The sequence below is a fragment of the Carassius gibelio genome, chromosome A13 (assembly GCF_023724105.1).
Source record: "Carassius gibelio isolate Cgi1373 ecotype wild population from Czech Republic chromosome A13, carGib1.2-hapl.c, whole genome shotgun sequence".
Classification (NCBI taxonomy): domain Eukaryota; kingdom Metazoa; phylum Chordata; class Actinopteri; order Cypriniformes; family Cyprinidae; genus Carassius; species Carassius gibelio.
In genome coordinates, this window is record NC_068383.1 from 27,005,473 (window position 1) to 27,029,003 (window position 23,531).

Consider the following 23,531-nt stretch of genomic DNA (forward strand, 5'->3'; position numbering starts at 1 on the left):
TATGTCCCTTTGTGACATCACTGTTCCGCTGAATGGCTGGGTAACTGTGCTCGGCTCCTCAGCGAAGACTTAAGTGCGAGTTGTTCGTGCAGCTCCTTATATACCCACACAGCAGGGAGGAGCTCGCGATGCAAATCACGCAGACTAAGTTACATTGTGTACCATTGGCTCATTTTGTTACCACTCGAAGGTGATTGGGCTCTTGGGCGAGACCCCATTCATCATTCTCTTTCTGACGTAATGTCTCCGTTCTATCCTTTCACGAACGAGTGTTACATACGTAACTTCGATGATCTTTCTCCTTCAATCTGGCAAATATTATAGGGGCCTGTGGTCCCACACCAGCTGGCTCAGGAAGAGTTTCTATTGACACTATTAAACTCTTTACCATGAGACATTATTACTACTTACCACTGTACTGTCTAAGCATTTATTTTTTCTTTTTTTGCATTATCTGGACATCATGGTATCCATAGTATTTATTTATATTGTACATTCATCCAGCTGGATTTTAAGTAACCATGGGTCCTTAAAATCTTAAATTAAGTTGTAACAAATTTAAGACCATAAAAAGTCAAAAGATAGCATAGTACAGTACAAGAAAGTATATATATTTTTTATTTCAAGATGTTTTAAATGGTTAATTTACAAACAAATGAAAATTAGCCTGTGTTTTCCCCTCAAAGCATCCTACAGTAGATATATGTGACTTTCTTCTTTCAGATTAATCCAGTCAGAGTTTCAGAGTTATATTAAAAATAGTCTTGGTCCCTCAAAGCCTTTCCATGGGGTAAGCAGGTGTAGGTTGTCAACAGTCCAAAAGATCTGAAATAATGTGAACACACCTATATAAAAAAATTCCCTCATATGGCTCTGTGGGATGTATAAAGGCCTCCTGCAGTGAATCAATGTGTTTTTGTAAGAAAAATATCCATATTTCAAATGTAATAAACACTTTTTTCTCACTTCAGCTGACTGTCATAAGCTGGGGGATGACATAAGATGTTGGCGTTGCATGATTAGTGATGAATGTGGAGACAAAACAAAACAAGGATTTGTAAAGAAAATGTCTTAGGATTCTGATATAAGCCAAGAGGAGAGTGGTTGTCCTTTGCTAAAGTAAGGAAATATTGTTTCCTTTGAAACAATGACTTATACGTTCTACGTCATCCGCCTGCATGACTTCCACGAACGACAGTCAGCGGAAGTGAGAAAAAAAGTGTTTATTACGTTTGAAATATGGATATTTATCTTACAAAATGGATGTATTCGCTAAAGGAGGTTTTATTATGGATGCACACACTTTATTTCACTTGTTCTGAACTGTTGATAACCAACACCTGCTTACCCCCATTGAAAGGTTTTGTCACAGTCTTCTGTCTTTCTGTCACTGTCTTCTGTGAGTGTTGTGTTTATTTGGTGCCATGTGCTCTCTCCTTCCCTTTTCTTACCCCGCCCACCTTGTCACCTCATTATTGTTTAGTTGCTCCACCTGTGTTTCTCCCTTGCTCCCGGACTCATTACTTGGTTCACTCTGCACACCTGTTCAATTACTCACACACACAGCTATTCCCCATTTGTTCACTAGTGTATAGTTTTGTCTCACACACCACTCTGCCTGCCTGGATTATTGTATGTCAGTTGTATCACGTATGTTTCTAGTGCTAGTGTTATTTCGGCTTGTTCCCTGTGATTGTTTCTGTTTTGTTTTTGCCGTGTTGGCTTTTTAGTTCTCGTTTATAATAAAGTGTCTCTTCCCTATACTTGGACCCAGACCTTGCTCTTTCCACAGTGCCATCTCTACCGTGCCGTGACAGAATCCAGGCAGCAAATATGGGTCCAGCAGGGAGATTCCTCGACATCTGCCAAGGAGAGCGAAGCATCAAGGATTGTGCTTGGGAGTTTGTGGGGGCGGCTCAGCTGTCGGTGACAGAGAGGACCTGTTTAATGGTTTTCTTCTGGGGAGGACTAGCCGAGCCCTTCAAGTCCCTTATGCCATTCTGGCACCCCGACGAGACGCTGGAGGATTACATCAACCTGGCTCTGCAGTTGAGCGGCTCAGCCGTTAGGGTGGAGTTAGCTGCAGAGCCGGCTCAAGGTTCTCCCGAGGCGACAGTCCAGGAGTCAGCAGAGGCCTCGTCGGCTGCACCTAGTGCCTCACACCTGTTCCTGTAGCATCACGGGCTGATGCGCTGCATGCGGGATTCACAGTTGATGTCAGTGCGAGCAGCGTGGCCGGCTCGCAGGCGTCACAAGGTGGTGGAGCCTGCTGATGTTCCCTCTGAGGCAGTGGGGCTGACTGCTAGCCTTCACAAAGCCGCAGATTCCACTCAGGATTGCCCCGAGGTGGCGGTGTCCGCCCACGATGTCCCCGAGGCGGCGTCGTCTGCTCACGATGTCCCCGAGGCGTCGCCGTCCGCTCACGATGTCCCGAGGTGGCGGCGTCCGCTCACGATTCCCACGAGGCGGCAGTGACCACTCCGAAAGCTCCAGAGTTGAGTCAGGTTCCCGTTGACCCTCCAGAGTTGAGTCAGGTTCCCGTTGACCCTCCAGAGTTGAGTCAGGTTCCCGTTGACCCTCCAGAGTCGAGTCACGTTCCAGTTGATTCTCCTGAATCAAGTCGGATTCCTGTTGACCCCCCAGAGTCGAGTCAGGTTCCAGTTGACCCTCCAGAGTCGAGTCAGGTTCCAGTTGACCCTCCAGAGTCGAGTCAGGTTCCTGTTGACCCTCTAGAGTCGAGTCAGGTTCCTGTTGACCCCCAGAGCCGAGTCAGGTGTTCGTGGACCCTTGTAAGTCCTTTGTGGACTTTCCAGAGACAAGGCTAGTCACCGTTGATGTTCAAGGACTGAGTCAAGTCACTGGTGATCTTCAAGGACAGATTCAAGTCACTGGTGATCTTCAAGGACAGAGTCAAGTCACTGGTGATCTTCAAGGACAGAGTCAAGTCATCGGTGATCTTCAAGGACAGAGTCAAGTCACCGGTGATCTTCAAGAACAGAGTCAAGTCACCGATGATCTTCTAGGACTGAGTCAATTCACCACTGATCTTCATGAAAGGGGGGGTTGAAATGCTTGTTTTCACTCAATATCCTGTTAATCTTGAGTACCTATAGAGTAGTACTGCATCCTTCATAACTCCAAAAAGTCTTTAGTTTTATTATATTCATAAGAGAAAGATAGTCTGTACTGATTTTTCCCGGAAAAACACGACTGGCTGGAGGCGTGACGTGTGGGCGGAGCTAAAGAATCACGAGCGCCAGTAGGCTTTTGCGTTGAGAGCGTTTGGAAGCTGTGACATTACTGTGAGGACAAAACCAACCAAAACAAACCATGGCTAACAGTCAGATTCAGCGTATATTTATGATCCAGAATCAGATCCAGAGGCTGAAATTTAATAAGGGCAGCATCAGCAACGACGTCTCTATGTGGTATGTACTGAAACTGTATATATTTGCTTAGCGGTTTTGGAAAATGACTAAGTTCCACTTTGTCGTGTTTTTTTTTTTTTTTTTTTAAGCTGTACATGTGGAAAGTGGAGTTTTATGACAACATCGCATGTTATTTACGTGATGTGCTCACGCGCCGATAGCTAAGTTAACAACACAGAGATATTTGAAGCAGTTTTACTCATGCAGTTTGATGACAACATTGCATGTTGTTTACTTGATGTGCTTACGCGCCGATAGCTAAGTTAACAACACAGAGATATTTAAAGCAGTTTTACTCACCGCCTGCGGTTCCAACACACGCTCGTGACCCTTTTTCGTTGGGACTGCATTATCCTTAAGAAATAAACGATGTGCAAACAAGCATCTTCGAAATGCAGGGGAACAAACACAAACACTTGCACAACTCCGTTGATGCTCTGTAAAAATAAACTCCATCCACTGGTCCCTTAATGCTGTTTTTCTTTTGGTAATCTGTGCAGGGTTGTCTTGCCCTGGCAACCAAAAACACACTCCTTTTGTGACATTTCGCGATGCTTCCGCCTCGACCACACGGTTATGGTGGTCTTCTGCTCCGCCCTGGGGGGCTTCCGCCCTGACTGCAGGGTTGTAGTAGTCCTCTGCTCCGCCCTGGGGGGCGTCCGTCCTGAACACACGGTTATGGTGGTCTTCTGCTCCGCCCTGGTGGGCATCACGTGATGGCCTTCTTGGACTTGTGTTTTTGTGTTTATTTTTTGTTGTTCGGCTGTCTGTGTCTTTCTTTCTGTTTCCTCCTATGGACCTGGCCCTCTGTCCCTTCCCCTGATCCTCCACCGGTCCACCTCCCTCCTGGGTTACTTGTCTGTGTCACTTGTCTCTGTTTCCCCATTCTACCTGGTCCTCTTGTCTCTGTTTTACCATTTTTATCTGGCCCTCCATCCCTCCCCCTGATCCACCTCCGTTCCGCCTCCCTCCGTGATTTATTATTTTGGAGTGTGTGGAAGCCACTCCTTAAGGGAGGGGTTCTGTCACAGTCTTCTGTCTTTCCGTCACTGTCTTCTGTGAGTGTTGTGTTTATTTGGTGCCATGTGCTCTCTCCTTTCCTTTTCTTACCCCGCCCATCTTGTCACCTCATTATTGTTTAGTTGCTCCCCCTCTGTTTCTCCCTTGCTCCCGGACTCATTACTTGGTTCACTCTGCACACCTGTTCAATTACTCACACACACAGCTGTTCTCACATTTGTTCACTAGTATATAGTTTTGTCTCACACACCACTCTGCCTGCCTGGATTATTGTATGTCAGTTGTATCACGTATGTTTCTAGTGCTTGTGTTATTTCGGCTTGTTCCCTGTGATTGTTTCTGTTTTGTTTTTGCCGTGTTGACTTTTTAGTTCTCGTTTATAATAAAGTGTCTCTTCCCTGCACTTTGACCCAGACCTTGCTCTTTCCACGGCGCCGTCTCTACCGCGCCGTGACAGGTTTGGAGGGGCAAGGACAATTTTTTATAGAACTCTGATTGGATTTGTTTTAAATAAGAAAGTCACATACACATAGATTGCTTTGAGAGTAAGTAAAACACAGGATAATCTTCATTTTTGGGTAAACTAACCCTTTACATTTGGTCATGGAAAGATAATAATTGTGGCTTACTGTGACAATTAAACCCCAGAAGGCTTTAATTTCATTAAATAAACACAAGCACTGCACATTTCAAAGTCTTGTGTTGTGTTGCTTTGTGTCCAGCCGTTACAGAGGAAACCGCAATATTTCTGCTGTTCTAAAAGTGCCACCTGCTGGAATAGAATGAATGTACAGTTTCAATAAGCCCTGCTGTTTTTGTTTAGACCAATGTGAAAGTCAACCCATGTTTTTACACAGTAAACATGCAGATTTGTAAGTGTGAACTGGTGGATCGACAAAAAAATATTGCATTCGAAAAATCTAAACAATTAAGACTGTTAAATATGTTTATATTTTATTTAATTATTTTCATAATAAACTCTAAACAATTGTGTAAATTTGTATAATAATTACTACTTTTGACTCATTGATTTTCTTAATAATGTTTTAAAGACCGAAATGTGAAATTTTGCATTTTATTAAACGTTTTGTTTTTGTGAAAAGTGAAAGTGACGTGACATACGGCCAAGTATGGTGACCCAATTCATGCTCTGCTTTTAACCCATCCAAAGTGCACACAAACATCTGTGAACACACACACGCACACTGTGAACACACACCCGGAGCAGTGGGCAGCCATTTATGCTGCGGCGCCCAGGGAGCAGTTGGGGGTTCGGTGCCTTGCTCAAGAGAACCTAAGCCATGGTATTGAAGGTGGAGAGAGTACACTGTACATGCACTCCCCTCACCTACAATTCCTGCCAGCCCGAGACTCGAACTCACATCCCCTCACCTACAATTCCTGCCAGCCCGAGACTCAAACTCACAACCCTTCGATTGCGAGTCCGACTCTCTAGCCATTAGGCCACGACTTCCCCCCCAAACCTCTATCTGAACTGTAAATAATGCTTTTTACTGTCATTTTATAATTTAATTTGTTACCATAATGTTGCCCTGCACTCATGTGGTATAAATTTGTGCATTTGAGCTTAAAAATCCTGCAGATACCCTGAAATCAGATAACTATTTAACGGGTTATGTAACAAATTTAAATGTATAAAAATAAAAAATAAAAATAAATAAATACCCCTATTTAAATGTTTTTGTTCAATATACCTCTTGATTGCCTTTAATTTGTGTAGAGATCTCTTTTTTACTCTTTTTTGCAACATAACATTTTATTCAAAGAAACTACAATATGTATTTTATGTAAAGAGAAATACGGAATTGATTAAATATTAGAGGGGGTTTACTCATTTATGCTGTGTACTGAATGTAAAATATACAATGTGTTTGAAATTAACACCTGCCAAAACAGTAAATGCGGGTGAAAATAAACTGTGGCATGTTAAACTCACCAACCAGTTTGCCAAGTTGTGATTTATGAATTATGTCCTCCAACCAGAAGCATCCAATATTAGCAAAACAAAGACCAAACAAGGATTTTTTTATGGTAAAAATGAAAACCATTCAATCTTTCAGAAACAGAATAAAAAAAAAATTGTAATAAATACGTATGTTTAAATATACGGTATATACAAAATTCTGATATTTGATTAAATTGGCTGGTGGGTAAAAAAATAAAATAATAATAATAATTTCAAACCTAAAATGTACATATTCATGAGAAATAAAGGCCTGTCTGCATCTTATTATGTTTTTGGGTTACAGCTGAGATTCCTGCTCTTCTATTGAGTAGCCAACACAATCATCACAGAAGCTGTGATCGATGCTACACACAGGTGGGACCCCCAGGGCCTCAAGGGCCACCAGGCCCTCATGGCTTTCAAGGATTCCCAGGTTTATCTGGTTCTAATGGGCTGCAAGGTCCGCAGGGTTTATCTGGGCGGCCAGGTGTCCCTGGCATGAAAGGTATAGGCATGCTACACACATCACACCATGTCTATAGGGCTGTACATTGTCTCAGAAAGTTCACAGAAATTCATTGTTTTACAAATTTGTTTGTCAATGTAAAAATTGTTCCATGAGAAGGGGAATTAGATACTATGTCCTCTAGTTTTCAGTCATGGTCCTGGGGACACATTTGTATGTCTCCCTTATATAACACACCTAATTCGGATCATTAACTTGTTAGGTAAGAGCTCCATGGACTGCACTACAATATGAAGGATAAAAGAGATGCAACATGCGCAGAGCGGTGGGTCCCCAGGACTAGGATTGAAAAACGCTGCTCTAGTGGACACTATGGGAATGAACTTGACATTAGCCTATGATGTCACTACCAGTGTGACCATGATTTTATAAGGATGGATGTAGAACACGTCATCCAGTTCTTGTCTGAAAAAGACGTGCACAGAAATACCTAAAGCAAGGCTACAGGACACAATGTCTCATTCCACTCCTTAGGGAACTATGGTTACATGCATAATCTAAGATGTTCCCTTTCAAATGGGAATTCATACTGCATCCTGTAGTGTAGGGGTAGGCAAGTTTAGTCATAGAGAGCCACTGCCCTGCAGAGTTTGGCTCCAATCCTGAAAAAAAAAAAACTTCACCTGTCTATAGCCTTAGTAATCCTGAAAACATTGATTAGCTTGTTCAGGTGTGTTTGATTAGGGTTGGAGGTAAACTCTGCAGGACAACGGGTCTCTAGGATGGAACTTGCCTACCCCTGCTCTAGTGGAGTACTTAGGAGCTAAATACCCACTCATCAAGTCGCCTTTATACAAAACAGTGCACTTATACAATTTGCTTTATACAATACAGATTCTGTCAGATCAGCTTTACAGTATTAAATAAGAAAATAGTGCCCCCTTCCTCAAATCTTGCCCTGGAGGTCCAATGCACTGCAGAGTTTGGCTCCAACCCTGATCAAAACCACCTGCCTGTGATTTTCTAATGATCCCAAAGACATTGATTAGCATGCTCAGGTGTGTTTGATTAAGGTTAGAGCCAAACTCGGCAGGAAAGTGGATCTTGAGGTCCAGATTTGAGGATCCCTGAAATAGTGTGTCGATAATACAAGAGGACAATAGTAAACACTCTATATTTCAGTTAATGTCAGTTCATCATTGATTCAGTCATTTGATTGTCCAGCTCAGTTAAGTTCATATAGAATCTGCGCAATCAAGTCAATAATATTGCCAGAAATTAAGTGTCCCCAACTAAACAAGCCAAAGTTGACAAGGAACACAGTGGCAAGGAACCAAAACTCCACTGGTGACAGAAATGGAAGAGAAATCAGGCTCAGTATAGGTGCCAGTTCTCCTCTTGCCAGACGAACCCAGCATGGTGTGGTTTAATTCCAGGCTGCAACACAAGTCAGAATTGACCAGAACACTCATCTGGTTCCTGTGGTCTTGTGCCGATGGTCAGTGAGGTGACGAGGTCTTCACAGTGGATCTGTCTCTAGGGTTTGTCTAGTTGACATTGTCTCAGTTGACATTCAGGGCTGTAGAGGTCATCTCTAGGTGCTCAGAGGTGCCTGCAGGTGTATGACTGTATGCAGTGTGCATACCATGAGCGCTCAGACTGACCTGAGATTTGCCCCACACATTTTTCAGCAATTAGTACAGGTCTGTGTGTCCCATATTTAAATGTGACATGTATTGTGGAGAAGGTTGGCAAAGGTGGGAGTATTACACTACTCGTGTTCCACCTTTTCAGTCCTCACAATATTATAGATTTTTACACTGCTTTAACCCTTAGGGGACTAAGCCCTTTTTGGTCCGTTTTCTCTATTTTTACATTTCGGCTTATAAACCATATGTAATGAGGATGGACCACCATGTATTTGGTATCAATGGATTCAGAAGACCCTAAGCTACCATAAGCATGCATGCAATATGTCTATAAAGGAAGTATGAGTGAAAAATTGTACAATAAACTAGAGAATTTCAAAGATGAAAATTAGATTTTTGTCATTTATTACTGAAAATCCTACCTCACACAACAATAGTTAAAAGTTTTTGACCCAAAAATATATTTTTCAAACTCTTTGCTTGACAGAAATGGGTTAATGTTCAATCAAATGTGTAAAGAACAATTAAATAATTAACTTTATTTACAAACAGTCCTAGGCGTTTTTTTTTTATTTTTGGGACTAAGCCCTTTTTGGTCTGTTTTCTCTATTTTTATATTTGGGCTTATAAATCATATGTAAAGGAGATGAAACACCCTGTGTTTGGTATCTATGGATTCAGAAGACCCTAAGCTACCATAAGCATGCATGCAATATGTTTATATAAAGGAAGTATGAGTGAAAAATTTTACAATAAACTAGAGAATTTCAAAAACGAAAATTAGATTTTTGTCATTTATTACTGAAAAACACACAATATAGAACAGTTTTTGAACAAAGAAAATATATTTTTTCAAACTCTTTGCTTGACAGAAATGTGTTATTGTTTAATCAAATGTGTAAAGAACAATTCAATAATTTACTTTTTTTAAAAACAGTCCTAGGCATGCCAGTGAGCAAAGCAAGGCCTCTCCAGGCCTTTCCAGTAATTGTTCCAGAATTTGTTCTGCCGTAAATCTTTTACTGCTTGCCATTTTGATAAAACAATTCTGTAATAATGCTGTATCTCTCTCGAATTTATCTCTTTGTGCTCGCTAACACTCCGATTGCTTTCTGCTTTCTCCACGTGATGCTGATTCTCCGATCGCTCGAATTTAGCTCTTTGTGCTCGCTAATACTCCGATCGCTCTCTGTAACACTCCAATCGCGTTCTGCTTTCTCCACCCTGATGCTGATTCTCTGAACGCTTATTGATTACATGTCTTTTACTTTCGTCCAGCCAGCTTTTACAAGGCTACAGCAGAGCTACAGAGTCCTCTGAATCGCTAGAAGACATAACCTTCCTCTGATTGGGTTAGAAAAAGACTCCTCCCAGCGGCAATTTTTCCATTGGCTGTTGCTTGTTGAATCTGCCTAGTACAATCGTTTTCATTGGCCTGTTTACGCAGTGGTATTGCGCAATAAGGGAAGTGTTTAATATACAAACTGGACACCGCTGTTTTCAGCGGAATCTGAGGAAGACGGCAAAAAAAACCGCATCTCTCTAGCATTAATAGTTTTTGAGATAACTACACATTTGTAAAAGTATGCCATTTTGGGCGGTACCGCCCAATCCGTCCCCAGAGGGTTAAGAAGATGGGCAGTATCGTATCTTGCGTTCCCACTTCTTGTATATGTCATGCGGTAATATAGAGTGGATTATGCTTAGATCTGGGAGTTGGAAATTAAGAAGGTGGGTTATTCTGCTGCGTGCATTTCACTTCTTCAGCTGTGTTCCTCACAGTATGACTTGTATGTTGGGTGTTAGGTGTCAAAGTAATGCAAGCTTTCCCACCAGTAGACCTGGCTTCTGGCCTCCAAGATCTGAATTTTGGAAATGAGATTTGTCCCACTCAAAGAAGCATGGGTTTATACTGGGACATAATCAGATACCTTCACCTTCAAAGTTACAACTAACAACAGCCCTACACTCACCGCAGAGTGTTCTCCACTGTGAACAGCATCTCCGACCCTTTGGGCTTGGTGGCACCTGTGACAATCCAAAGCAGAGCGTTAGTATTGAGCTGGCTAAAAGTTCCATCAGCACATCACATGTGTGCAAAGGATGGCATCAGTGCAGCAAAATATGCACTCCTGAAGAGCAGGCAACCGCAAAGAAACAAATTATTTTACACGTCCAGAAAGACCTATATCCAGAAGATTATGCTGCTCTGAAGAGAAACGAACAAGATTTTCACTCAAGTGGGTTGCAGAACCTCGACCCTTATCTTTTGAGTGTTCTTGGATGTCTGAGACATGCCTCTCTTGAATCAGAGGTGAAGAATCCAATCATCCTCCCAAAGCAAAGTCATGTTGCCAAACTGTTGGTGAATTACTACCATTCCAAAGTGCACCATCAAGGCCGACATATTACAGAAGGAGCAATCAGATCAGCCTGCTTGTGGATTTTAGGAGGAAAAAGACTGATAAAATCCATTCTTCATCATTGTGTAACATGCCTCAGACTCAGATGAAAGCAAGAAGTCCAGAAGATGGCAGATCTGCCACCAGAGTGCCTCAGTACATCAACTCCATTTACCTACGTGGGGTTAGATGTTTTTGGTCCATGGACTGTGGTCACTCGACACACCAGAGGTGGGGTAGCTGGAAACAAAAGGTGGGCTATACTCTTCACGTGTATGAGTATACGAGCAGTACACATATAAGTTATAGAATCCATGAACACTGCCAGTTGCATCAACGCTCTGCAACAGTTTCCCCTTTCAGGGGATCTAGCTAGGAATTGGGCATGGAGCCAACAAAAGAGAACCAGCCTACTCTTCTGAAATACCTCCATGAGAATGGCTGTACATGGGAATTCAATCGTGGGGGGAGCATGGGAACGCATGATCGGCGTGAGTTGCAGGATTCTAGATGGCATGCTGTTGCAGAAGAAACATGCTTGCTTGGCTCATGAGGTACTTTGCACTCTGATGGCAGAGGTGTCCACAATCATAAACGCAAGACTTCTGATTCCCGTCTCTTCAGATCCCTATTTTCCATGCATAATCACTCCGGCAATACTCCTTACCCAAAAGCCAGGAGTACCTGTCCCAATTGAGAACTGCACTGAAAAGGCAAGTAAACGCATTGGCCAACGAGTTTTGGAGCTGATGGCAAAAAGAATACATCAGTACACTCCAACCTCGATGGAAGTGGCATGACACTCACCGAAACTTGCACATTGGAAATGTTGTGTTGTTGAAACAAGTTCAGTCTGCAAGGAAGGGCTGGCCTTTGGGCTTAATCACATCTTCCCTAGCAGTCACGGAAAGGTCCGCAAGAAAGAAGTTAAAGCAACCTCAGGTGGTAACGTGAAAACATTCTTACAACCTATTTCTGATGTGATCTTACTCCTAGCTAAAGAGGACTAAGACTAAACGCAGACTGTTATAGTGGCATTAATAATGCCAGAGGGTGGTCTGCCTCTGTTAGAGGCTGTGTATAATTTACGATGGACATTCACATTTATAAATATTATAATTCCGTGGTTTAATATTCTGTAAAAGTTTCATTTTTACCTAAAGTCCTATGTGAGGACTTTTATTTTGACATGTTTGCACGAGCATTGTGCAGTGGGTAACAGGAAATAACAAGCTCATGGTGCAGTGAATACTTGAGAGATGTCTGTGTCGTGTTTGTGTCACATGTGCATTTGCGTCAGTCTTTCTTCTAATCCCTGCCGTAAGCATTGGCCTTTTGCTTGGTTCATTGGCCAGTGTTTTTGCCCATGTAAACTACAGTACCATTAAAGGAGCAAGACGCTCATATCCTGAATCTTGAACAGAATTCGGCATGCTGTTTATATATAACCATGCTTCAAAAGCAAACTTATATAGAGAACAGTACATTGGTTGTATAAAACGCTTTACGCATTCCCACTTTCATACATGTGGTGCAATAGTACGGTGCAGCTTTCATGTTGTATTGAAATTAAAGCTGTGAGATGTATTTGAAGAAGGTGGGCTATTCTGTGACTCACATCCCACTTTCAATGTCAGGATCGCTTTGTAGAGGGCTTCCTGGACTGAAGCACGACCCTCAGATCGGGCCTCACCTTGGAAGCCTCTGGCTTAGAGCACGAGAGGTGACACTCACTTTTTGCACCTCCCTGTATGAGGAGCTGGATCACGGCAGGGGCTTCTCCTGCCCAGCAGCCCCCTGAGCTAGAGAACGGTGAGGGAGAAACTGCTCCGCCGAACAGACCAGAAGGTGCAAGTGGGGTGTCCATAAATAAGACCTTGTCTTTCTCTTTTAAATCAGACAGGGTCAACCTTAAATGTCTCTCCTCTGTCATGGACCGCCCAATCGCGTGGGCAGTCTCCTTGGTGGCGCAGAGGTCTAAATCAGTGGTTCTCCTAAGTTCAGAAATATTTTCCTCTTTCACTTCCTTGCCTTCATCTAACTCTTTTAGCAGATCAGCCTGTTATGCCTGCAACACAGCCATCGTATGCAGACACGATCCAGCCTGACCTGCTGCCACTTACACCTTGCCAACCAGCGCTGAAGTAGTTCGTAGCAGCTTGGAGGGCAAGACAGGAGCCTTTAATGATGATTCCGCATAGGGAGACAGATAGCTCGTGAGCGTCTGTTCTACCAGGGGCATTGATCTGTAACCACGTTCATCTAACCCAAAGTATGGGAAGTAGTGCCGAAGCACGATTCAGATAACAGGGAGCGGCTGAATCCCGTGCATATGCGTCACACAAAATTCAGATGTGTGGGGTAATTTCACACAAGGTCCCCAGATAATAATAATCACATGTAAATAGTGCTTTACCTGTTTCTGACAGTCTTCAAAGTTACTGCGATATGACTTTGCTTAATTTTACATTTATGTTGAGTAACACTTTATAATAACTTTCATTAATAAAAAAAATAACAAACACCATATAATGCTTAATGGATCATTAATTAATATATATTCAAAGAATTATAGAGTTTATTAATAAGCTAATCGACTTATTAAACATGAGATAATGTTCAAACAAATCATTATTTCATGTAACTTAAATGCTTACAAATGCTGCATTGCAGATGTCCTGAATAGACACACCTGCTAAAAAGGAGGCCGCCATAACTTGAGTCGAGTGAGCCTTGACTCCCAATGGTGATTGGAGGTCAGAGGCAATAGTAATAGCATCAACTATCCACCTACTAAGAGGGAATCTTCTGTGGAGGGCCATCGAGAAGGGGAATCAGGTCCGAGAACCATACTCGGCCCGGCTAGAATGGGGCTACTAATAGAAGACCCCAAAGCACTCTCTCCTAGGGCTGTGCAATTAATAAAAAAAAAATGTTTGATTTTGGCCTCTAACGATTGTGAAAATACAGTTACCAAAATAAAATGAATATTGCGCTCAATCTGCCCCCTTTTGCAGCACTGCACTTCCGTTCCTCCATAAAATCCCAATTTCCCATGCAAACCAGTAAAATCATGTAACATGACATTTGCAAAATGGTACGTGCTTGATTTATCGAAGTATATTTATTCATGTTTTCAAAAGTGTGACAGAGAACTTGCGCTGCTCCTCAGGAAAAGATATGCGCTCAGAGACTGAAAAAAAACACGGATATGTAAAGTCATCTTTTAGCCCAAGGTATGCGCCAAAATGGCCAAATGCATGAAAAAATGTGCCAAAATGCTGTACTTAGTGATTAATCATATACAGTATTGTTCAAAATAATAGCAGTACAATGTGACTAACCAGAATAATCAAGGTTTTTCGTATATTTTTTATTGCTACGTGGCAAACAAGTTACCAGTAGGTTCAGTAGATTCTCAGAAAACAAATGAGACCCAGCATTCATGATATGCACGCTCTTAAGGCTGTGCAATTGGGCAATTAGTTGAATTAGTTGAAAGGGATGTGTTCAAAAAAATAGCAGTGTGGCATTCAATCACTGAGGTCATCAATTTTGTGAAGAAACAGGTGTGAATCAGGTGGCCCCTATTTAAGGATGAAGCCAACACTTGTTGAACATGCATTTGAAAGCTGAGGAAAATGGGTCGTTCAAGACATTGTTCAGAAGAACAGCGTACTTTGATTAAAAAGTTGATTAGAGAGGGGAAAACCTATAAAGAGGTGCAAAAAATGATAGGCTGTTCAGCTAAGATGATCTCCAATGCCTTAAAATGGAGAGCAAAACCAGAGAGACGTGGAAGAAAACGGAAGACAACCATCAAAATGGATAGAAGAATAACCAGAATGGCAAAGGCTCAGCCAATGATCACCTCCAGGATGATCAAAGACAGTCTGGAGTTACCTGTAAGTACTGTGACAGTTAGAAGACGTCTGTGTGAAGCTAATCTATTTTCAAGAATCCCCCGCAAAGTCCCTCTGTTAAAAAAAAGGCATGTGCAGAAGAGGTTACAATTTGCCAAAGAACACATCAATTGGCCTAAAGAGAAATGGAGGAACATTTTGTGGACTGATGAGAGTAAAATTGTTCTTTTTGGGTCCAAGGGCCACAGGCAGTTTGTGAGACGACCCCCAAACTCTGAATTCAAGCCACAGTACACAGTGAAGACAGTGAAGACGTTGTTTCTCCTACTATGGTGTTGGGCCTATTTATCGCATACCAGGGATCATGGATCAGTTTGCATATGTTAAAATACTTGAAGAGGTCATGTTGCCCTATGCTGAAGAGGACATGCCCTTGAAATGGTTGTTTCAACAAGACAATGACCCAAAACACACTAGTAAACGGGCAAAGTCTTGGTTCCAAACCAACAAAATTAATGTTATGGAGTGGCCAGCCCAATCTCCAGACCTTAATCCAATTGAGAACTTGTGGGGTGATATCAAAAATGCTGTTTCTGAAGCAAAACCAAGAAATGTGAATGAATTGTGGAATGTTGTTAAAGAATCATGGAGTGGAATAACAGCTGAGAGGTGCCACAAGTTGGTTGACTCCATGCCACACAGATGTCAAGCAGTTTTAAAAAACTGTGGTCATACAACTAAATATTAGTTTAGTGATTCACAGGATTGCTAAATCCCAGAAAAAAAAAAAAAATGTTTGTACAAAATAGTTTTGAGTTTGTACAGTCAAAGTTAGACACTGCTATTTTTTTGAACACACCCCTTTCAACTAATTGCCCAATTGCACAGCCTTAAGAGCGTGCATATCATGAATGCTGGGTCTTGTTTGTTTTCTGACAATCTACTGAACCTACTGGTAACTTGTTTGCCACGTAGCAATAAAAAATATACTAAAAACCTTGATTATTCTGGTTAGTCACATTGTACTGCTATTATTTTGAACAATACTGTATACCTTAGTTTGTCATGTAATAAATGATATGTGAAGACTTGAGAATGAAAATACGCGTGTAACAGAAATTTGGACCTGGATCACTCTTAAAGAGATGGCGGGCTTTGTTTTATTTTAAATTTAATTATTAATTTCTGTAGTAGGCTGTATCACGCTACGTGAACCTTTTCATATACACTCACCTAAAAGATTATTCAGAACACCTGTTCAATTTCTCATTAATGCAATTATCTAATCAACCAATCAGATGGAAGTTGCTTCGATGCATTTAGGGGTGTGGTCTTGGTCGAAACAATCTCCTGAACTCCAAACTGAATGGCAGAATGGGAAAGAAAGGTGATTTAAGAAATTTTGAGCGTGGCATGGTTGTTGGAGCCAGACGGGCCGCTCTGAGTATTTCACAATCTGCTCAATTACTGAGATTTACACGCACAACCATTTCTAGGGTTTACAAAGAATGGTGTGAAAAGGGAAAAACATCCAGTATGTGGCAGTCCTGTGGGCGAAAATGCTTTGTTGATGCTAGAGGTCAGAGGAGAATGGGCCGACTGATTCAAGCTGATAGAAGAGCAACTTTGCAGCAAAGCATTTGTGAAGCCACAACACGCACAACCTTGAGGCAGATGGGTTACAACAGCAGAAGACCCCACCGAGTACCACTCAACTCCACTACAAATAGGAAAAAGATGCTACAATTTGCCCGAGCTCACCAAAAATTGGACAGTTGAAGACTGGAAAAATGTTGCCTGGTCTGATGAGTCTTGATTCTGTTGAGGCATTCAGATGGTAGACTCAGAATTTGGCGTAAACAGAATGAGAACATGGATCCATCATGCCTTGTTACCACTGTGCAGGCTAGTTGTGGTAGTGTAATGCTGTAGGGGATGTTTTCTTGGCACACTTTAGGCCCCTTAGTGCCAATTGGGCATCGTTAAAATGCCATAGCCTACCTGAGCATTGTTTCTGACCATGTCCATCCCTTTATGACCACCATGTACCCATCCTCTGATGGCTACTTCCAGCAGGATAATGCACCATGTCACAAAGCTCGAATCATTTCAAATTGGTTTCTTGAACATGACAATGAGTTCACTGTACTAAAATGGCCCCCACAGTCACCAGATCTCAACCCAATAGAGCATCTTTGGGATGTGGTGGAACAGGAGCTTCGAGCCCTGGATGTGCATCCCACAAATCTCCATCAACTGCAAGATGGTATCCTATCAATATGAGCTAACATTTCTAAAGAATGCTTTCAGCACCTTGTTGAATCAATGCCACAAAATTAAGGCAGTTCTGAAGGGCGAAAGGGGGTCGCAAACAGTATTACTATGGTGTTCCTAATAAAACTGGAACCAAACTAAAACTGAAATGAGACATCAATAATAAATAGTATAGTGAAGACTTGAAATAATCATACTGCTTGAGACTTGCAAAAAAAAAAAAAAAACATTAAAGCTCAATTTGTTTCATTTGTATCTTTTTATTATATTGTATTTGTCCTTTGCTTTTTTATTACTGACAATTTAATTATTGAAAAAAAAAAAATAAGATTTTTGTTTGTTTGAAATTCCGCTGGTCTCTACAATGTAGATGTCATAGCAACCTTATTTACAGGAAATACATATTTGATATTTATCATTATCTTTAAATAAATCACTCACATAAAGTTTTGGTCATATGACCCCCTTATAATCATGCTAAAAAATCTTTATAACAATACTGACCAAAATAAACATGATTATGAGTTTTGCCATAATTGAGCAGCCCTACTCTAGTCCTGGTGATGGGGAAAGGTGTACAGACGAAGCCTCAGCCAAGTCTGTACCATAGCATCCTACCCCAGTTGAGCTGGATGAGTCAGAGAGAACCAGAGGGGACAGTGGAATGTCATCCGAGTCGCAAATAGGTTCACCTAAGCCTGGCCAAAAATTCCCCAAATCTGCTTCACCACCTCGGGGTGAAACCTCCATTCCCCAGACCTTGGCCCCTTTTTTGACAGTATGTCTGCTCCCATATTCAGATACCCAGGAATATATACTGCTCTGTATGACACGATTTTGCCTTGGGACCACACAAGGATCTGGTGTGCCAGCTTGTACAAGGGGCGCGTACACAGGTGGTTGATATAAGAGACCACCGCTGAGTTGTTGTGCGCACAAGCACATGACGATCTCTCAGGTCCAGGAGGAAGTGTTTCAAAGCTCGAAGTACAGCTAACATCTCCAGGCAGTTGATGTGTTAAGTGAGATGGCGACCACTCCACAGACCGCGGGCAGGGTGGCCACTCATGATTGCACCCCAGCCGGTGAGGGATGCATCTGTTGCTAGCGTTATGCGGCGACAAGGAGCTCCCAGCACCGGGCCCTGAGATGTGAACAAAGGTTTCTTCCACATGACCAAGGCACGTAGGCATTGGCACATGACCAGCTCTACTACGTTTGTGGCTGGAAGATACTAAGGAGAGTGCCCAATGGAGACCGCTGCATCCTGAAGCATCGTTGATGGCAAGGTTGGCAGAATGATCCCCCAGGGGCATTGAAGAGAGATGGACACTGTATACTGCAGTGCACCTTGCTCTTTCTCAGTAGAGGCCACCCCCAAAGGCCCTGAGCCTCTCATGTCAGGGCCTTTTGGCCGATAAATCTCAGCAGAATCGATTTGTAGATCGATTCTTAGATTTTCAGGATGCATCGCGATCCCTCCTGAATCAATTCTGAGCTTAGATTTTAACAGCAGATGGTGCTCTAATCTATCTTTTATCTGCACACTCAAATGCTCATGAAGAGTGCTAAAGAGTACTTGTGCGTTTGGCCAATTCATGTAACTTCACTTCATCTTACAATGCTTTTATGATGCAAGACAATGTCTGTAAGGATTTGGAAACAAGCAGAGTACGGGTGTTTCTAAAGCATGCTGTGCCATCTGCTGTTCAAAACTAAGCTCAGAATTGATTCAAGAAAGAATCACAATGCATTCGTAAAATCTTGGAATCGATGCTGAATCATTTCTCAATTGGCGATGCATTGATTTATTTTCCCAGCCCTATTTTTTTGCTGTTCACAGTGTGAGGAGGAGGGGGTGTGCGGATATACGTAACACCAATATTGACATTCAGACATGATACTATTTCTCAGTGGACCACTGAGGGTGTATTCACACGTGTCTTTTTTTTTCAACTGAAACGAACTTTGGTTCGTTTCCCCTTTGGTGCGGATATTTTTGGCAGGTGTGAATACAGCAATCGCACTCTGGTACGCACCAAACAACCAAACCGAGACCCAGGTGGTGAAATTTCTATCAGTATAGATTTACATATATTTTTTAAATAGTTTTGAATACAGGTTTTTTTTTTATGAATTATTTATCTTTTTTCTGGCTATGTTCAGGTGATCCAGGAGAAAAGGGTGAGAAAGGAAACCAAGGACGGTCACAAATTGGAGATCCAGGTCTCCCAGGAACACCAGGTAAGCAGATGTAGAACCACTACTAACATATATATATATATATATATTATTTTGGCCCTGCTATTACATTATATAATGTTAATAAAATGTTTTGTTTGTTTGCAATAAATATAGATTTCCGTAATAATTTCCAACTCTATCTGCCCTTAACTGCCATGAAATGAGCAACAGTGCTTCACTCTACTTTTGTTGTCATGTATAGTATTTTTCAACTGTTCATTGGAAGAAGTGCTTCAAAGTAAACTTGATAAATGAAATGGCACAGTCAAGTAATATAGGCAGTGAGGTTATTTTACAGACACATTATTTTGTTTCAGGTCCAATTGGTCCACCAGGGGTCGGAAAACCAGGCCACCCAGGTAAGCCGGGCCCACCTGGTCACAACGGCGAGGAGGGAAAGAGTGGGCACCCTGGCGAGCCTGGTCAACCAGGCGTGTGCCATCCTTCCATGTGCTACGGTGCAATGTTGCGAAGAGATCCTTTCAGTAAAGGGCCAAACTATTGACAAAGCTTTGGCTGAAGTGCAGACAGTCTGGATGCGGTGCTGCTCAGTGAATGAAAGAAAACGATAACAGCGAATCTTTCCAATCTCAGGATGATCATATTTTTCAAGAGTTTTTCTCACTCATGGACCCATGAAGTACCTCTTTAAGTGTAGATATTAAGATGATGTTGCCTACATTAAAGGGGTCCTATTATGCTCTTTTACAAAGTTTTGATTTTGTTTTGGGGGTGAGAACTAGAACATGCTTGGTGGTTTAAAAAATTCATTATTTTTCACATAATTTATACTATTACAATAACTTTCTCCCCAGCATTGGCACAAATGGCTCGATCAGTTCCAGGTCTGATGAAGGCCCGCCTTCCGAAAAACTAAATGTGTTGTGATTGTTTAGCTGTCCCAGTGCGTTGTGATTAGCTTAGACGATGTTTCAGTACTGCCACACCTCTTGTCAAAGCAGCAAGTTCGGTCTGCTCCGGTATAATTAAGAATGGCGTCAATATTGCCATATCAATTTGAGCCAGTTTCAGAGCTTGAGAATAACCATCCTTTGCACATACAGATATTTAAATACATATTTGACTGTTAACTAGGGTTGGGCCGACAGACAATGGCATCATACATCGCCAATAGCTGATGGACATCACGTTGTTGATGTTTTTGGAAAGAAAATTAGGTGTATACGGAACCCGAACCCCAAAAGGGAATAAATACATGATGGGAGGAAAATATATATTCCAATACTTTATCTTGCAGTTATATCAATGGCTAATACTGTAGGCCTATATAAATTGCGGGCATGGAGGAGCCACTATAAAGTTTGCCAATGAAACTGCTTTTGAGTGCATCATAGCTTTTTAGTTTCACTTTCACTTTTGAGATTTGCGATCGCATGTACTCTGTTTATTCTATGGAGCATCAGTACTTACCACACATTTTACAAGATTAGATGTTTTGTCAGTGGTTCTCAGAATCTACAAATCTCTCCTATTTACTCTGTTTCTGTAGTAATTGAAATTGTATGTACTGCAATGTAACAGGCAACCGTTAGCAAACGTTATTTGTTTTTGGTGCTTTCTGAATACAGATTCACGCTTCAGCACCCCCCCCCCCCACCTGCTGAAAAATAACTGCATTTTCTATGTTCAGATAAGTGCAATGGTCGTCGTCGTCGTCTTGTCTGATACACTCAACCAAGCGTTCTAACCCTGAACTTGCCTCTATCTACTCCCATCCATTCTAATTTCCGTAGGTGTTAATTATTTTCATATTCTAATGGACCTCTTTGTGATTTCACAAAACCCGGAAACAACACTGTAGTCCAAATAAGCCATTTGTTGTAGTTTTTGACAAGGATTTTTTAAAAACGAAATGTCTCCCTTTTTAGTGGACTTTTACATTTACAATGTTGTAGATCTTTTTTTATGTCCAAACATACACACTACACACTAAAATTCAACAAAATTCACAAAAAGTGAAAAAGCATAATAGGACCCCTTTAACACCACCGATTGTCCCTGATTCAATTCATCACTTGTCTTTCTGTGTCACAAGCTGAGATGTGCCATGATTTATTCATGCTGTTTGTCACGAGGCATGAAACACATCTGCCCTAATACTAGTGAAAAGCATCCAGTGTGAAAAGTTGTAGAACACTCGCACTGGAAATTCTACCAAGACATCGACTTTACTTCCTCACTCTCTTGCTCCCCCAAGTGGCCTGCATCCATCACCAGCCAATCATCTCACTGTATTTATGATGCTAGATTTACTGTCTATTTTGCATTTGTGTTTATTTTTGGTCAGATGTTTCTTTTGCTGCTTGCAATCTTTTTAAGGGAGGTGTGGGAGTTCTTCTGTAACACTTCATGTTTTCTTTCCTGACTCTCTCTCAGACATCCATGATAATTCTTGTCCATTTAGATGTTGCTACAAGGGTTCCCATATATTTTGACCAGTGAATTTACTTTTTTTTTTTCTTTTTTCTTTTTTTTAGGCATTTACGATTCCAGGAAACAATTTTGAAAATCTTAATATTTTTAAGTCTATCCTGTAATATTTAGATATCAAGGTATATTCACTATAGAAATTTTTAAGATTTTATTCATTTCCACACCTTTACCAGGTCTGAAGGTCACAATTTATAATTCTCTGATATTCAAGGTTTTCCAAATCTTTACTACACCTAAGTTTGCAAATGTGAGTATGATGAATTCATATCCATATTAAATATATATATATATATATAAAATGTAAACTGACCAAATTTATGATATGTATTTTATTCCACCAGATTGTCATGAAATACACAATTCTGAAAGCTCTTTATCTTTAACCCTTGGTTGATAAGGGTATGTAGGAGAGTGTAATAAAGCCCACCATCCCATAAATGTTTTTTTTTGTTGTTGTTTATTTGTTTGTTTTGTTATTTATAAGAACTGATATCAGTTATATATTCTCCTGTGAGAGCGCTTATTTTTGCAGTGATTTGTTTTTTTTAGAACTTTCACGTGTTTGAATAACTTTTGATAATATTAATTAAAACTTTTTAAATTATTATTTGTGTTGTTGTTGTTTCGTGTTCTGTAACAAAAAGGCTATTACTTATGATGTGTAAAATTGTAACTATAGCATGTGATCCTCAGCATTCTTATAATGTTCCTTAAGGTCATAAATTAACAAGTGTTTATATATATATATATATATATATATATATAACAGCTGATCTAATCAAATTATTCCGATTTAGTACTACTGTTAATATATTATGTTGAAATAGGGAAAATAAAATTATGAGAATGCATAAACTATCCATTAAAGCAAAATGCTCCTAAAAACTAAAAATGCAATTCCACTCAGCCTGAGCTCCAGTCCTAGATGTCGCTGCTGCTCTTTATTACATTTTGGATGGTCCCTAATATAAAGACTTTCCCTTTAGGTTTTCATCAGGCTTACCCATTGAATTTTTACACTACCAGTTAGTTTGCAAACTTGTATGAGTATTACAATAATAATAAGAGATGTCCAAATAATGGCACTTCGATAGCAAACTATTACTTGAAAAAGTGTACTCGCCAATAGAGCTGTAATCGGGCCATAAAAGTTAGGCCCGCCAGGGCCCGAGCCCGAGGAGTGCATTTTGATTGACAGCTTTTTTAAAAGCCCGAACTCGTTTACAGCCCGAAATTATTCAAATGTGCGCACACACACATCTCTTTTGCCTTTTGTCAAGAATGAGTCATTTATACATGTTTTAACAAAATGTATTCATAACTAACGTAGACTAGACCATTAAATAAAGTTAACTAATTAAATTAAAATAAATTTTAAATTAAGATGGGTAACGAGGCAAGTCTCCGTTACACCTACTCAGCATCCATTTTCGCATCTTTCTCGCGCTAATCGAAACACATCACATGACCGCTCATTTACCTCGCAAACCGGAGCGCGAGCCCGAGCCCGAGCAACACTGAAGCAAAGCTGACAGGTGTTTGCCCGCCTGGACTTTTCCTCTGACTAATCACGAAAGGTCTCATATATCAAGTGTCTCTCATTTCATGGTGAGCTTGCATTCGTGCCTCAGGTCAACGATGTTTTATATACGACCGCTAGAGGTTGATGCAAACCCTCCAGAGTGTGGGACGGACTAGTGCTTTCGACACTTTTTCAGGGATGTAGTCTTCTGTCGGTGCATGCACTTGAGCTAGTTCATGCACT

The 23,531-nt window shown here is 41.1% G+C and overlaps 1 protein-coding gene across 1 annotated transcript in view; it reads left to right on the forward strand.

The window, feature by feature from the left end:
• Positions 1-22,373, forward strand: part of LOC128026719 (collagen alpha-1(XXI) chain-like) — an 87,192-nt gene extending 64,819 nt beyond the window's left edge. Inside the window, exons 27-29 of the mRNA XM_052613982.1 lie at positions 6,719-6,919; positions 19,235-19,312; positions 19,630-22,373. Of these exons, the coding sequence (XP_052469942.1) occupies positions 6,719-6,919; positions 19,235-19,312; positions 19,630-19,817 (467 nt within the window). The 3' untranslated portion in view covers positions 19,818-22,373. The remainder of the gene's footprint in view (positions 1-6,718; positions 6,920-19,234; positions 19,313-19,629) is intronic.
• The last annotated feature ends 1,158 nt before the right edge of the window (positions 22,374-23,531 follow it).